At 41.1% G+C, this 17095-nt stretch overlaps 2 protein-coding genes across 2 annotated transcripts in view; one reads left to right on the top strand and one right to left on the bottom strand.

Annotated features, from left to right (window-relative positions):
- Window positions 1-738: 738 nt before the first annotated feature.
- LOC131286339 (signal recognition particle receptor subunit alpha homolog) lies at window positions 739-3290 on the bottom strand. The gene is made up of 2 exons (XM_058315278.1): window positions 2955-3290; window positions 739-2875 (listed from the first exon to the last, which is right to left on the bottom strand). Exons 1-2 carry the CDS (start codon window positions 3069-3071, stop codon window positions 1082-1084), a joined length of 1911 nt encoding a protein of 636 aa, XP_058171261.1. The 5' UTR covers window positions 3072-3290; the 3' UTR covers window positions 739-1081.
- Window positions 3291-4074: 784 nt separating this feature from the next.
- Window positions 4075-17095, top strand: part of LOC131289130 (spectrin beta chain) — a 28840-nt gene continuing 15819 nt past the window's right edge. Inside the window, exon 1 of the mRNA XM_058318335.1 lies at window positions 4075-4272. The gene's annotated coding sequence lies outside the window, so the exon portion shown is untranslated. The remainder of the gene's footprint in view (window positions 4273-17095) is intronic.

The raw sequence follows: 17095 nt of genomic DNA, 5'->3' as shown, positions 1-17095 counted from the left end.
TTCAGCTGCCTAGTGTTGTGATCATCTTCAGTTGTTGAGCAAAACTATACCAAAATTACGTATTGTCAAAAAGATGTTCTACTATAACAGAAAAACAGGTTCATAATATTGCTTCATTGGCTGAAAAGCTAAAAAAACCACATCGATTCCAACAGATGCTTGATACTCGCCAATAGCAGCCAGGCGCTCACGAACAGAAAAACTGATAAACCTAAGACGATATGTTGGAAAAGCAACATTACAAGAATGGAAGAATCCGGACATGTATTCACTGTAATAATAATTCAAAGAACAGTATATATGTAGGTACACCATTTGGGATGGAATATGGTCATAATCAGGCAGGTCTTATGCATTAGCAAAAGAGAAAAATCAGCAAAAGTTTTGTGGATCAAGGGCTGTATAGGTGAAAAACAAAGTATGCAAACCAATTTAACTGGCTCGTTTAATAAGGATTACAAAGTGAACAATTGTGGCCAATAGGGAGCATTGATTGGATAATATGCGGATAAGGCAGTGTGGTGTTGGCGGCGCGGGAATAAGCAAATAGTTGTTACGCTTTTGAAGCTATCCATTGGGGTAATAAAAAAGAGCGATACAAATCGTCCAAAAGTATCATTAAAAAGATCTTCCAGTGCATTTTTATTCAATCTACCTACCTAGTGGAAAGTTAATATTGAGAAACACGAGTTCAGTTGGGTGAAAGAACACAACACCATCAAGTTTGCAGTTTGCATTAAGGAATATATTTTTCAGTTTTTTTAAATTTTCTTTATACAACTTTTCCAATACCCATAAATCCCGAAGCCATACTGTATAAATTCATTGATGTACTCTGTTGCTGGTCGATTACTCTGTGGCAGCTGCCCCTATGTGTTTTTGCTTTGATGCCAGTATTATCAATGGAACGAGTGCGCCACGAAAGATTTTAATGTTTTATGTCGCGCTATACGCCATGTTGCTGTGTGTTTGACAATGTTTCTTTGCCAAGGATGGATGTGACTAGTTACACGTGGGATGGAGGATTAAGAATGGATTGTTTCTTGTGGAATTTGTGATTATCGGATGGACGACAATGGCTCTACTTCATCAGCGCATGCACGACAGCCTTAGCGTTCAGTGCCTTCAGATCGGTGTACGTTTGACCTGTACCGACAAAAACGATCGGTTGGCCGGTAATGTACGTCATCGAGATGGCCGCTCCCACCTTGTCGTCGATCGTGTCGAACTTCGTCAGCACGATGCCGTCAATGATGTGCGGCCTATCGCTGGAAGAGTAGTCGGCAAGTGCCTGGTTGAATTTTACCAGCTGATCGACCGCCTCGTTACCGACGAGGGCCTCCCCGACGAACAGCACCAGATCCGGTTCGTTGACTTTGATCAGTTTCGCGAGGGCACGCATTAGCGGTTCGTTGTCCTGCATCCGTCCCGCCGTATCGATCAGCACTACATCGATGCGACTTTCGTTCGCATACCGTATCGCTTCCATTGCTATACCGGCCGCATCCTTGCCGTAACCCTTTTCGTACAGCTGTACCATGCTGCGACCCCCGTGCTTCTCCGGTGGGTGTAACGCGTTCAGGTGACGCATATGTGTACGCAGCTGCTCCACCGCACCGGCACGGAAGGTATCGCAGGCCGCGATCAGTACGCTCAGGTTGTTCTCGATCAGCCAAAAACAGATCTTGGCCAGGTTTGTCGATTTGCCGACACCGTTGACACCACAGAAACTCATCACGAATGGGCGTCCAGCGCGTTTCGCTTCGAGGCAGTCGCGCAGGATATCGACACGCCGTTTGGGCGACAGTATCTGGACGAGTGCTTCCGTGAGCGTGTTTTTGACCGTGGTCGTGATCGTATCGAACGTTCCAATCACCTTACCCTCCAGCTTGTTGGCGACTGACTCGCACAGCTTCTGCGAAATGTCGGCCGCAACGTTCTTCGCAATCAGATGATCGCGGAGCTTCTCCAACGCGGGTTGCATGTCGTCCCGGGAAAGATTCTTCGACCCGACCAGTCCCTTGAACATGGAGAACATTCCACCACGCGTACCACTCGTTTGCTTTTTGCTAGCTGCGCCAGCATACTCCTCCACCTCATCGTCTTCCTCTTCGGAATAGTTGTCGCTATCCGAATCGACGTCCAGATCTTGAATACCTCCCTTCATGCTGCCAATCATCTGATCATTCGCAGTAAAATCGCTTCGCATGTCCTCTGGACGGTCCTTCGAGCGGTCCAGATTCGGTAGGTCCTTGGTGTTTCCGCCCAAATCCCACACGCGCATCTGTTTACCCAATTTCTGTTGCTGGGGCGACTTGGGAGATTTTTGCTTCTCCGGTTTCTTGCCCTTGCCGAGCATCTTCTCGGCCAGCTTCTTTCGACTCTCGAGAATCAGAACGTCAGCTCCTCCAGCACCGGCCCCATTTGTTGCTTCGGCTTTCGGGGAGGAAGGAAGATAATCCACCTCCTCTTCGTCCGGTTTCTTTTTCTCAACGATCTTCACCGACTTTTTACCAGCCGGTTTCTCTTCACCCTTGCGCTCTATCATGGAGGCAACCGTTTTCTTCGACTTTGCCGAATCCTCATAACTGCGCATCTGCTTCGGCATGGTCGCCTGCTGTCGACCCCACTTCTCCGCCCGCTCAAGAATCCGCCGAAAGTCGGCACTGAAATCAAAATCGCCATAGTTCCGACTGTCTACTCGCAGATCGTTCTTGTACTTGTCCCGAAACTCCAGGTGTACATCGCTTAGGAACTTGTCGACGTACGCCAATTGAAGGATCTTCTGGAATGCAACTACAAAGACGAGTTCGAACTCGTTGTCCAACTTGTACTGAAGCGACAGCCCATCGTGATCGTACACTCCGGAGCGTTCCTGCGAAAGAAAAAGCATAATGCGTAAATATTACCAGCGCTTCTTATCACAGAGCCCTGCGCCGCGGACAAGGGGTCACCTGTAGAATAACGCCTTTGATGAGTGCGTTTACGGATGGTCCGAAAAGTTGGTTCGTGCTACGGAAACACCATAGTACGATGCCACCCTTGGTGAATATCGTAAATAGGTCTAACATCTTTCACGCGCAAACGACGATGTTCGCCACGGGGCACACAACCTTTACACTATTATTATTAACAAACGAAAGCAATAACGTAAACTTAGTTAATAACAAGGTAACAAAAACAACAGTTTCAAACGGATTAGTTTTCTGACTATTTATTTTTCGGTGCCACTAGTGCCTGTTGAAAGAAAAACGCGAAAGGACTACGAGAAAGTCCTCTTTTGCAACCGAATTCTAGGGACGAATGGATAACAACTCATCACCAAATATAAACACGTCACAGAACTAGTGTCAACAGCGACGTTTTGCGTTTGGTTGTTGTCCATAGTGTTGCAAAGTCGGAGCTGGATTGTATTCATCCAATCCGACCACTATATTAATGCGTTTCGCTTGAGGTTCCCAAATTTGTTGCTACATAAGCGGATGGAAACATGTTACTATCAACATAGTTACATGAAAGTCGTTTATATTAGGGCACACATTGCTAAATCGGTTTTGGGATTAAAAAAATATTCTGCCGTAACACGAGCTTCGACCGAACTAATCCGATCGAATTGAGCTCTCAACACATTTGTTCATACATATCACGTCAATGGAACCTTTGGTATTTGTAGTATAAACGATCCTGTAGGCAAAAACATGTACGATCGAAAAAAGTCGATCCGAAAGGTTGAATGTTTCTACATAATAACGTGTCTAATTCGGCTCACCTCGTGTCTGAAACGAGTCACATGAATTTCAAATAGATTTAGTTCACGTCCGATTCAAAGTGAGAATTGAAACAAATCGAGGTCCAAAACAATCTTGTCTGATTCGAATCCCAAAGGAACGATTTTAATTCGAACCTATCTGCTGGGATCCAATCCTTTAAAATCCGTCAACCCCTAGAATTGAGTCTTTGGATCTTCCGAATCAAGGTTGTTATAGACGTTGGACTGCTCAGTGTGTGCTTTCGAAACCCGATTCTGCCAACACTACTTTACGCTTCTTCGAAGCGTTCTGTCCGAAAAAGAGCGTTGCCGAGTGAGGATGTTCCTATTGATCGTCGCGCAAGAAAGCCTCGAACACCCGGTATTGAAGTGAAAAGTGTAGGAAAAAGAAGGTGAAATTAAAAATATCGTAACAAAACTGTACAGAAGATCATTTCCCTACTGTGGGTGATTGATGTGTTGTTGCAACGGGAAGGCCGAGCAGTTTTTTCCCGCAGGAAAAGGTAATTTTATGACAGCTTTCGCAGCCGCCCGGAACCCAGAAGAGGGTGTGTAGTGTGTTTAGTTTTTCAGTGAAATGTGAAGCTAACGGGGCCACAATTTAATTGTTGTAAGATACAGACGTTTTCCCATCGTCGTGTAAGGCAAATACACTGCGAAACGCTTTGTTGGAGGGCTGTATGGAGCGCGAGCCGTTGCCTGCTTTTCGTCCATTTCGTTTGCAATTAACCAATTTCTGGATAAAGTGGAACGCGCGTCGTGAGCCTTTTCATCCCCAGGGAAGAATGGGACAGAAGATGTAGTTTTTCGTAAAAGTATCGATTTTTCTCCCTTTCTCAAAGCTCCCAAAAGGGAGCTATTTTTCACTCGTTGCGTCAGAAAGGGATGCACTGGAAAAATTAAAAGTGGGGAGGATAAGGACGGAGTACTTTTACCGTCGAGCGATCGAAATGATACCGTTCGTTTTGAAGGAAAGGGAGGTTGCCTACAGAAAAGGATGGTCTGAGCGAGAGGGCGGCATTTTGAATTAGGTTTTCCGGTTGGGGTGGAAGGTTAAGAGAAACGCGGAATAACCCGAAAGGAAGGGAGAAAATAAGGAAGAAAAGCGAACGGATCGCTTCGCCGTGCCTAGCAAGAAGAGATTTTTCCGACTGTGGCTAAGGATTGCAGTACTCAGACTGTGTGGTGCGTGCGCGTGCGTATGTGAACTGTGAGCAGTGCATTTGTTTGCACGTTATATGCGCTAAACGGTAATATATGTAAAGAAAAATAGATAAAACGGTGATCAAAGCAGAATGGATAACGAAAACGGTGAAACGGTGTGTGCTATAAAAACGGCGGGGTGGTTAAAAGGTGACCATTGCCGACTCTGACTTCCGCGACAACGCCCATTACTATCTTATTTAGCTGGTAGAGAGTTTGGGTGGCAGAGGTGTATGCAACTTGCCGCGTAGGTGTTTGTGTGCACATTAAATGTAGCTGTGTTCGGGAAAAAGTGTCATGGGACAGGTGACGAACGAAGAAGCTCCAGTTTGTTTGCCTGTTGCAATGAAGGTTGAAATGGATTGGGTTGCCCATCAGAGATCCATCTTCTAAATTCAGCGGCTGAAGAGGTCGAAGGATGAGCAAAATCATCTCATGCCTGCCAGAAAAAATCCTCCGAGGGAAGATGACGAGCGAGCGGAACAGCACATTGCATGTTCAAAAGAGAGCAGCCCGTTCAGTGTGTGTGTGTGTGAGAGAGAGAAAGAACAGAAGGGTGTTAAAAGAGTGGATATTTTTATTTCACTTGATGACATCATCGACAGCATCGCTTCTCTCGCACACTGCGGAAAACTGCTAGCGTGTGCCACACAGCCGAGTCTTGCGGCTGCCAACTTTTGATGTTGCGATTCTTATACGGCATATGCTGTTGCAACTAAAATCGATCAAATATTAAATTACTCTTCTTCCGTTGAAAAGAGGTTAAAAAGGGCACCATCTATCTCCCCGCTTGCTGTTGTGTGGCGTGGTATTGCTAGGAACGCTTGACCCTTCGTGCTGCGGGAGACACGTACATGACACTGTTTTTATGAATTTGACCTCAAAGAATCGACGAGAGTAGGCAACATTTTTGGAAAAGGAAAGAGACGGAGAAATGAACTCTACTTTGTGTGTGTTGAGTGTGGTGTATGTTGATTTGGAAAGTGGAAAAGCCAGAGCAAGAGAGCAAGAATGATGTTGAAAGCACTGCTCACCACTTCCTCTGGATGATGCATTATGGTGCGTAGCGCAGCGGGATACGCATACGAACGGGAGCTCTAAATTAAAACGGATGTTCATACAGTCGTCTCGAACCGTTTCGAAGAGCACGTTGTTTTTGTATTCCACTAGGAATATTTTAAAACGAAAATCTTTTCATCGATATTGTTCAGTTCCGTTGACGATGTAGACTTGGAGATCGATGCAAACAGTGTGTGGTGTGCAAATATAGTGCTAACCTGGTGCTCGCGAAAGTAAGTGAACTTTTCAACATGTCCTACCTACCATAATCTAGTGTAAAGCTTATAGAACAAAAAACACCATCTGAAAGGACGCTGTGAATCGGGATCGTTATCCCGCAAGTGTTCAAGTGAAAAGGTTAAGTTAATAACTGTGAATTGTGGGTCTAATTTTCCTTCCGAAAAGAAGGTCTACCGAAACACGGATTCGTATATCAATCAAAGTGATGTGAAGAAGAAAGCAGTCATTTCGTGCCCCTAGCATTTTACGGACCGACGAACTCACACACACTCACGCGCATACACGCCACTACTACCTCTGTGTCATATTCAGCCCATCTCGTTCTCTCCGTTGTCCGGCCGTGTCCATCTATCGGGGTCTGCCGCCTATAGTATAGTAGAACGAAGAAAGGTTGCTGTATGTGCCGCCGCCGCCGGTACGATTGCGCAATCGCGTACCGCATTCGGGTTTCTCTCCGCGATAGGGCAGTTCTTTCCACTTTTGTTATTGTTGGTGATTTTCTTCTCCGCCGCCATTCTGTCGTCTGTAGGTTGCGTTGATTTTTCGAATGTTTTTTTTTCTGCGATGCGAGGAAATTCTTTAAATTCAACGCAATGAAACGCGGTGAAATTTCGCACCGTCTGATGAATGGTTTGGAAGTAGTTGCTATTCCCATTCTTCAGAAAACAAACCTTGGCGCTATGGGGAATACCGAGTATTTTCGACGAAATTGCAAGGCCAGTATGGGCAACCAGTCACATGCATACTGGTCGTGGTGCAAAACATGTGACAGACTTTTGTGTGAAATAGATTCCATTTTTCCTTCGCATGGAAACCCCATCTCGATGCTTTTTTTAATTAAATTGTATCTCTTGATTCCAGCATTGGTTATTATGAAAAAAATGATAACAAACAAAACTTGATCCCGAAAAACAAGCAAAGATTTGTTTTTGTTTTTATTTTCAAATAAAGGAATCTGTTTTTTGTTCCGACACAGTTCGCCCATATACTTTGCAGGTACAAGTTTTTATGTAATTGTAAAATTGATTGCGGCATAGTAAATCTTTGGACGGATTCCAATAACTTCTGTTTGCCTCATACCCTGATACAAAAGTTCAAAAGTTTTGCAACTTTTGCACATTATTCCAGAGTCTTATCCGCAATTTACTTCCGGTGGTGCAACTCTTCTTGTGACAAGCATTAGGATGTTGCAAAGCCTAAAATGTCGGTCGCTTTTTTATGACCTACGGCCGTGTGAACTTGTTTGTTGTAATGTATACAAAGACATTTAACAGACAGGTCGCAGCATACCATGTAACGAGCCGAAAACCGTGGGAAAATTTTTGACAGTTGGTTAAAATTTTGTTTACTTCTCACGAACAGCGATGAAAGTGGGGTAAAACTGCAAATTTGGTATGTTTCATCAACAGAACAAAGAGTTGAGGCGTTCGAAATATGTTCTGGAGGAAACCTCCGTATAAGAAAGACCAACACACTTAATTTCGGCAATTACAGCGAGCAAAAGGATCCATATCCCATGATTTCACACAGAAGAGCAGACTTCTATCCGCGAGACTATGGATACTGTGATCTAGAATTACCAACTACCTATTTCGCGAAGATTTTGGCGGAGATCTCCCACAAGTAAGCTGGATTTTTTTTAAAACACTTTTTTAACCAACTGTCACAACAATGGCGGAGCAAAAATCAGCTTTGACCCGACCTGTCTGTTAATTGTCTTTGAATGTATAGTATTTTGGACCATTACCAGAACTACTCTGGGTATGTGATTCCCAGTGTTCTTCTCACCGCAAAATAATGTTTTAACAACATTTATTCAAAAGTACTTTTTCCGTAATAGTTGTCAAATCTTAAGCCACCAGTTCAGATGGGCTACTAAAAAAGGATTAAATGAGATCAGGTGAATATCTACAAAGCACATGCACTTCAGTTTCATTAATCCACTACATTATTCAACATGCATCATCTTTCGGCTTGCAACGTGTTCACAAAATAATTGTTTGATGGTAACAAAGAAGGAAAGTCAAGAACCTATGGACCACAGAAACATAATGGAAAACATAAACTACTGTATAAAACAATGTTTGTGATATGTTTTCTGAAACCCCCTGATTCTCACTCGACCGGACAATTTGAGTCGGGTTGGGAAAGCTAAAGAGCAGCCAGGCTGGGGGGAATTTTAACACGCCACAATCACTCACCCCATCATTTGTGCTGTAGAGGTGTAGAAGTTTTCCTCCTCTTCACTTCCTGTAGTAGGTAAATAAAGGCTTTTCTTCGTCCATTTGTTTTGTGGACCTTTTTTTTTTGTATCGGCCCTGCACCCTTTCTTTCACAGTTATTTTGAGTAAAGTTCTGCATCAAGGCACGTATTTTACGTTGAACTGCTGTTTTGCAGCAATGCAAGTGCCATTCCAATCGCAGAAGATGCATTGGACTGCAGTAGGACCTACACGTTCTACTACTATTTAGGTACATGTTTCATATGGTATTTAAAACTAATTAACTAGCGAAGTCGTGTTGCTTTATTATTTCAAAAATGTTATCCACTTGTTTGGGGCTAATGTGTGTTACACTGTGCCAATCGGTAAGTGGGACGGTCAAAAAAAGAACACTTGTCTGACTTTGCGATCAATTTTAGGGTACTTAGAATTGATAACAATGAATTTCGCTTATCACATCTTCTTTGTCTATCTTTCTACGAAGCATGTGCAAAAAGAGAGAGTAAAAATCGGTCACCAAGCGGCGCAATGATCGAAAAAGTGCAAAAAATCATAATTTTGCCAGCCAAACGTAAAGTTGGACACTTGCTTTTCAGGTTTAATACGTGGTTTGTTGAACTATTTCCAGAAGTTTTTGGTATTTAATGTTATTTCTGTTATAGTCTATGACTGTTTTTTGATGCTTGACAACAGTTTTTTCTAACTTTATTGAACATTTCTGCTTAAATTTCTTCCTATTGCTGTTTTGTTACCAATTTATACTATACAGTGTTTGTAACATAGGATACTGTACAATTTTACTCAAATTGGCTATTGGATTTCATACTAAAGACTCAGAACGATTCTTCTGAACTTTGAGGCTGATTTAGAGTAGTAACTTTTGTGTTATTCGTAGCTTAATCTTGGAATAGTCAAACTATATCAACAACATCTGTCATAATTTTCTTCATCATATGAACGTTGTGATGGGTACTTATCGTACTTTAATTAAAAACAAGTTTTTCAGTTCATTCTGATCACATAAACACCTACAACATTAACAAATGACCTCCAAGGAATAGAAGTTAAAACAACAATTTTTTTAAAACTCGTCAGCTCCGTTTTACGTTCTAAAACTGCCTGCCTTTCTAACCAAAAGTGTATATGTTTGCTTCATATATAAGTCATACTTACTGTGACGACAATTACCACATTAAATGAATGCATTTGAACGAGATAGGGAGAGTACCTTTCAACATAATCTAAAATCATCGTCTATATAAGGTTTTGAAAAGTAAAGGCGTTGTTTGCGGTTTCTGCGGGTATGTTCTGGAAATAGTTTGGAACTTTCTAAATGCTTTCATTGTTTTATTAAATTCTTAGACATCTATAATTGAGGAAAAGTCTTCAATTCAGTTGGTTTTTTGATGAATCTCACATCATCGTCCTTTAAGTTTATTGTAAGACGACCCATTTCAAGTTATATTTTTGACAATATGGGCTTTTTTATCGATTGTTAGTGTATCGCAAAACAGTAACTTTGGTTAAATTGATAAAACCTGATAACTTTCGGCATTTTTAATCGATTTATATGATAAAAAAGATAATATTTCATTCCTTGCAGTGGTGTAACATATTTCAACCACAAAGTGTAAATAATTTATCAAAACTCATCTTTTTTATAAATATAACAATAATTTAGTATATCATAGATCATCAGAAAATGATTTTACGTGCCTAAGCTAGCTTCCATAACACTTCAGCCGCAGACATTCTTAGGAATCCTAAGTGTCCAACTTTACGTTTGGCTGACAAAATTTTGACTTTTTGCACTTTTTCGATCATTGCGCCGCTTGGTGACCGATTTTTACTCTCTCTTTTTGCACATGCTTCGTAGAAAGATAGACAAAGAAGATGTGATAAGCGAAATTCATTGTTATCAATTCTAAGTACCCTAAAATTGATCGCAAAGTCAGACAAGTGTTCTTTTTTTGACCGTCCCACTTACCGATTGGCACAGTGTATCATTGTATTATCAATCGATGGACAGTACCGCAGGTTTGCGATGTCTAATACTAAAGGGCAAACGCACTTCCGTGTGCCCAAACATTTACGACCAAACCCCCTTTCCCGCTTAACTTTGGTTTGTTTCGTTCGAAACAAATGTGATTGTAGCATGAAATGTAGTAACATTCTGCTGGATTGGAAACCTCGGGAACAAAAACGAGAATCGGAGAACGAGGTATAGCCGATATTTGAAGGGAATCGCGTGGATGGACAACAAACGAATAACGGGGGTGTAAACGATTTTTTCATGCGTTCGTGCATGTTTCCGATGTGTTGGCTTCCAAATGTTACGTTCTGTATTGTCTTTCTAAACAAATAATCAAATAAATCTCTAAACTTAACAATTTGCCTATTGAAGCAAATCGGGGAAATAAGCCATGCATATTTTCCTAACTCCAATGATTGTTCCATTGGCAACATTTTTTTTAGTATCGATAAGCATCTAGATTATTTTTTTTATTTAGTCGTTCATATCATAAATTTTATTCATAGTAACTTTCATGGATAATATTTTGTTATCATAACTGTTTTGTGATCATAACAGTGCATAAGGAGCTATGTTAATCTAACGCTAGAATAGCGATTGCATACATGCAATGTGTATGATACACCTGATACTTACCGGAAGTTTCCGTTTTCTTGAGTTGAAGGGGGAACGTTGAAACCGTAGATGTGCTACTCAGGTGTCGTGCCCATTTTGTTTTCCACCGGATGTTGGGCATGAAAACTGTGAATCGTCTAAGCAGTATTTCGCGCTTAAAACTTAGAAACCAATTTTTATTGAGCAATTATTATTGAAATTAATATTTCCAAGTAATACAAAACAAAAAAAAAGAGTGAGGTCATATGTGAAATATTTTTCCGAAATGGTTGATTTAAAGGGCAACAAAAAAACGTTTATAAAAATTTTATATTGGCCCTCGAGTGCAATGTAGCATATTCCATCCACTTGACGCGACTGCGAAGGCAACGTGTACGAAATCATATTTCTTGGGACTAAAGATGGGAGTATTTATTCGAGCGGGGAACTGATACCAAATATAAACCAGACTCGTACAGTCCAATATGACCGACGATGGTAAAAGGGGGTGTTGACGATGTCGATGATGCGGACATGTCTTCAATCGATGTCGTTTTTCGAGCTGTGGAGGATATAAAAATAAACCAAAACAAGACATCCACCGCCATGCTGACTGGGTAAAGATGGAAGCTAGATATGTTTGCTGGCATCCATAACTTAATCTTTTTTGTTTTTTTTTTTTTTTAAATGGAACTATGTTTTTGCAGAAGAGATTTGAAATATGCATGAATGTTGCTTAAATCAAGCAAACTTTTAATTTTAATATAGAAATAATACTCACTACATTGTATTAACTATGCTGTCGTTCCAAAGCAAAGATTATACATATTCACCAGGAAATTTACCCCTGGGACAGAAGAGTTCATTGTTCGGCACTAACGATGGAACGAAAAATCCTGGCGAAAAGGACATTCTGGGAAAACAGTCGGCCTAGGTCACAGACAGCTATGATATCACACACTGGCGCCATTTCCTTCACATGCGCAGTAGAGCAGCAGCAGCAGCAGCAGCGGATTGGTTTTATTTTTATTTCCTTTTTTGTGGCACCCTCTACATTTGGCTTTGCTGTGTTCTTGTAATAGCATCAAGGAAGAGCAGGGAAACTTGTGAAAATGAGATAGGGCGGGCTTGGAAGAAATCAACTATGAGGATGAAAGTGATAGAAGAAATTATGTTTGAGTTTTGTATTTAACAATCCTCTACTTTTAACTCTAATTTTTTATGAACAAAATATTATCTGGAGTTTTTTCTTTAAATATAGAATTTTCGTGTGTATAGTACACACCTGCTTTGGTATTTATGATTGTGATTTCGGTTTGGATAATAGTACTTTCTTGACAAATACGATGGTTCTCTAGTTGACGTTGTAAATTCTGAAGAGAGAGAGGAGATGGTTACTGGTTATTTACGATGAATTAATAAATAATGAGCAAAAATAGCAATAAACAATTAGCTAGTAATAAAAACAAATTTTCTTAAAAAGAAGAATTGCAACCTTTCGTCTGCTTCTTGCTTAAGGAATTGACTTCTTCTGTAACGATCAAAAACACTAATTTGGAGTTAAACAAGCGGAAATACGGTGTTTTGCGAGCTCTATGACCGGACTTGGATGTAGCACAAAATCGGGACATGGGCGAAACTACCTCTATGCCACCAACTGGAAGAACATTGTTGCCTGCGAATTGCTTGTGTTGGTGTGGCTATATGTAATAATGTGTGGCAGTATTATTGATAACATGAAAGAGGGTTTCACATCCCGTTGCGTTATCTTTTTTTCTACTAAAGATACTGAGTTGATAACAAATTACATTTTATAAGCGCAAGTGCATTGTAAATAAGCTGCCAGCATGTGTTTCGAAATTTAAAATAATTTTGCAATTGCATAATTGCAACAATGTAACGTGTCGCAAAATGAAAGAATTATGTAATATTTAACACACGCTATAGAACCATTTGTTCGCTATTGATTTCTTCGGCTATAACGTTTATCACACTCAACCAATTCCCTTGGGAGGTGATTTTGGCACGTAACCTCTTCACAGTCAGCTGCATAACTAATCGAATTCTACTTCGTAACTACTCCTACTTCTACCTTTGGATTCGTGCATTTAGTTAATCACGTAGAAAAGGTCTACCTCACAGGAATGCACACTAACGCAGGCACGACGGGAGTCAAAGTGTAATTTTCTATACGAAATTCAATCTTTTTTACACACTCATGTGCGCTAGTATTTTTCTGTTATACATACACACATACCATTTCTGTAGATAAGCCGAATCGTTTCACTTTTGGTAAGGTTTCGCTGTTCCGATGTCAGTTCGAAAGAGCTTGTGGCCGGTGGTGGGAGGATGTGGGGCAGCTGAAGGTAGTACGTATATTGTGCTTGGTGATAATTTACGAAAAACTTACTTTGCGTGTTTCAAACATGGGCTTCTGTTCAGCAACCTGGTAGGCTATCAAATGTCTTGTAGACAAATAACTGGTTTGTGGCACTTGAAATACGGTGCAATCTTTTTTTAAAACTTAAATTGAGTTCATATCAATCAATTTAAAACATGGGATAACATTTTGCTGACGTGATCATAAAATAAATCATCCATAAAATATTTGTCGTTATGAAAAACAAACTCCGTACAATCATATAACCACGATGTTTGTTTCTAGATAAAAGCCTTTTTATCTACCCAAGAAATATTTCTTACCACTTCAAATGTATCCAAGCCCTTACATTGCGTCGAGTAAAGTGCAACTGGTTCGATACACAGAGATTCGACTCGGTGGCGTGACAGTAACAACGACCCCCACCAGGAGGCGACGAATGTTGTTTGAAGATGCTATTGCCGATTTGTTTACTTAACGTTTCCGACGACGCCATATTGTCAACAAATGTGTGGTAATTAGCTGCCGGGGGAGAACGTTCCTCTTGCCCTTCACTCGCTGAAGATGGTCCGACCCAAGGTGGCGGCGGTGGCGGGATGTGTATGCTGTCATTTCTCGGTTCTTCTCTGGCTGTCCACAAAGGGTGCAGTTGCACAGGGAAGGGCAAAGTATGTGTTACTACTAATTATTGTGACCTATTGTTGTGTAGTGCTTGAGAGACGCGCATATAGTGCGTATGAGGGTGTTTGAGCTTGACCACACCCTACCATGGGACAAGCAACCAGTGTGCGGTAACGTAAGAACACCGAGCGTTGTTATTAAATTACGAGGAATTAAGGGCACTTGGTCATCGACTTTACTTTTGTTTACGAGTCCCGCATTTTCACTTTTCCAAATAGAGAAAGCGAAGAAAGTGAAACTGATATGATGAACACTATTAACATCATATCTGGTTATTAATTTTTATATCCCCGGTGGCAAAATCAGCATGCTTTCTCATTCTGTCCAATCGACAATTGATACCACCAGAACGAGAAAGCATGATGATTTTGCCACCAGGGATGCTTCCTTTCGACTGGTATCTATGTTTTGAAGAAGCATATAAAAGGGCTTAAAATTTACTACGCTTCTTTAGTATGTGAGAGGTGATAAAGTTCTTGCGTTGGTACCAGAACTGGGTTGGAATTCTTAGGGTTCAGGTTAAAGAGGCTAACAAGGAATTATTGAACAGGACTAAGTATCATTCTGTTTATAGCTTATACGGAATATAAATTGAAAGGTGATAACATCTGTATCGGCTCAAAATCAACAATAATCAGATGCAAAGGCTAACACTGCGTTTGTTGTAGTCAAAATAGTTATTTTATAGGGGAATAAATCCACAAAACGTAGCGGTATTGTGATTGTGTGCATCGTTCATATCTTCATAAGCAATTCTGGGAAACTGCTGAAATGACGCCAAAACCACCATCTGTACGGGTGGGTGGGCAAAGTGCCGGCAGTCGGTCAGTTTGTGACATTTGCCTGCCACACGCGGCGAAGCGTTATATTATTCACATCCGATCTCCGTTTCGCCCATTGCACATCGCCCACGCGCGTCATCTTTGGAAATAGTCAGAGGAGGGTGGCTGGGCGTGCATTTGCCTGCAAGTAGAAATGCCACAAGGCCTGTTTCGTTTTCTGCCTCAAGCTTGAACAGTATAATGTTGCCATTTGTTTTTTGTTAACCATTGAGAATACATCGTGAGCGTGACGATCATGTAGATGATGCAGGCTATGGTGCGCGATCAGCGGTTCTGCACAGTTGAATTTATTTGGTGTTTAGTTCCATGCGGAAGGGAGTGTAAAAAGTGGTATATGACACATGATCTATCATTATTTCACGTTCGATGGTTTTTATCGAGTATTGCTAATTGTCGCCATGGGCAGTTCAAAAAATCATCAGAGATATCCAGCAGTTTTGAAACATCTTTCAGTGAATCGTCACTTTGCGTTAGGCCTAGCGATTTTCATACGATTTCAAATTTCCTTGGCCGCAATCAATTTATTCGCCACGGTTTCTTTCAACACTCTACCAATCGTCGTCCTGTGACCAAGTGTTGCCACTCTCCTCCTTCACGATGGGATTTAAATCCAACCCTCGAACAGTCCCCTTCCCACAAACCGCACTCCTGTTGTGCCGTAGTTTGGTTAGTTGGTGGTCGTCTCGCGGAGCAAGTTGCACGTCGTGAGAACAGCACACAAATTCAGCACTGATTTAGTCATAACCTAAAAATAACGCGCCTTCTCGCACAAGAAGCATCAAACACCGCAGCACGACACAGTGCAGGATGTTCCTGCGTTACTGCTGGTGCTGCATTGCCGGCGTGCTGGTTTACTGTTAGTAGTAGTGGTGGTAGCAGCCCAAGTATTAGTAACCGCGACTCACCGAAGTATAGTTAGGCTGCTGTTTTGACCTCTTGAAACGGCGAATAAGCCGCGGGAAGCTAGCAAGTAGCGGCCCTGAAAATTTGACAAGCGCGGAGGATAGAAATTGTGTAGCTGCCCCGCAAATCTCGACATTCAAACAATTTACTTTGCTCTTTCGATCGATGTAGATAGACAGTAAGCCACTGGGTATAAGTATGCAAAGTAACATTGTTAAAGCGGAGAATACTTAACAAATATTATGCGATAGTTTATAGAGGTCGGGCATGTCGGTATTTTTATTGACCTATTAATGAACTTTATTATGAATCATAATCATAACATAAGTGCATTTGTTGGTTGAAAAAGCCTTTCTAAAAAAAATGCACTGTCTTCCGATCCGCATCATGATCTCATCATGATCTCACCATGAGCAAAGTCGTATTTAAAACATATGATTAATTTAAATTTTATCTTTGCTTCATCTAGATCTTCCCTTCCGTAACTTTTTTTAAGAAAGATGGCACATGAGCAAAATTATTGTGAAATGTAACATAAAAAATAAGCTTGGCCTATGAAAAAGCTAATGGAACGTAGAAAACGTTGGGTGTATTTTTTATTTACCATGGTATGATTCGTTTCGAACGGTTTTTAGCAGGCCAGTGGAACAAGTCGGTGCCATTAAACCAGCTTCTCCAAATATGGGGAAAAATGCTTAGCCGTCAATGTTATTTTCAGGCATCGAACCAACTTCACCGTTCGTTTTTATCTCTAAATGAATCTCATCTTTCTCTCTCTCTCTGTCCGTCTGTCTCTTACTATGTGTGTCGCTTTTGCTATCTATTGGACTTTACACTCGTCTAGCAATCTTGTTTATCGTTGTCGATAAATCTCGTCGGTGTCTCTTCTTCGAACACTGTCGCCTCTAGCCTGCACCACTTGTGATTATTAGGAGGGAGGGCATTGTTTGTACGGATTTTATTCGTTCGTTTTCGACACTGATTTTTAATGAATTGTAAAATAGAAAATTGAACAGTTGATTGGGATCCTTAGCGTGTCGTACTTACTCTCATCAAAGTTACGGTTAATTTTTACAAGTGACTATATAACATATGATGTGCAAATTGACTTTCTGATCAGATAAGTGTAAATCATATGCAAATGAAATTAAACTAAATTCTTACCAATTG

Source organism: Anopheles ziemanni, chromosome 3 (assembly GCF_943734765.1).
Source record: "Anopheles ziemanni chromosome 3, idAnoZiCoDA_A2_x.2, whole genome shotgun sequence".
NCBI lineage: Eukaryota > Metazoa > Arthropoda > Insecta > Diptera > Culicidae > Anopheles > Anopheles ziemanni.
Note: the sequence above shows the minus strand (reverse complement) of the source record. Positions and strands in the feature narration are given on the sequence as shown.

What these genes read in the sequence shown, in the direction of transcription:
- LOC131286339 (XM_058315278.1), bottom strand. Translation starts at nt 3,071, where the DNA reads ATGTTAGACCTATTTACGATATTCACCAAGGGTGGCATCGTACTATGG. An exon ending in TCAAAGGCGTTATTCTACAG is followed by an intron (nt 2,876 to 2,954) that starts GTGACCCCTTGT and finishes TTTCTTTCGCAG; the next exon opens with GAACGCTCCGGAGTGTACGA.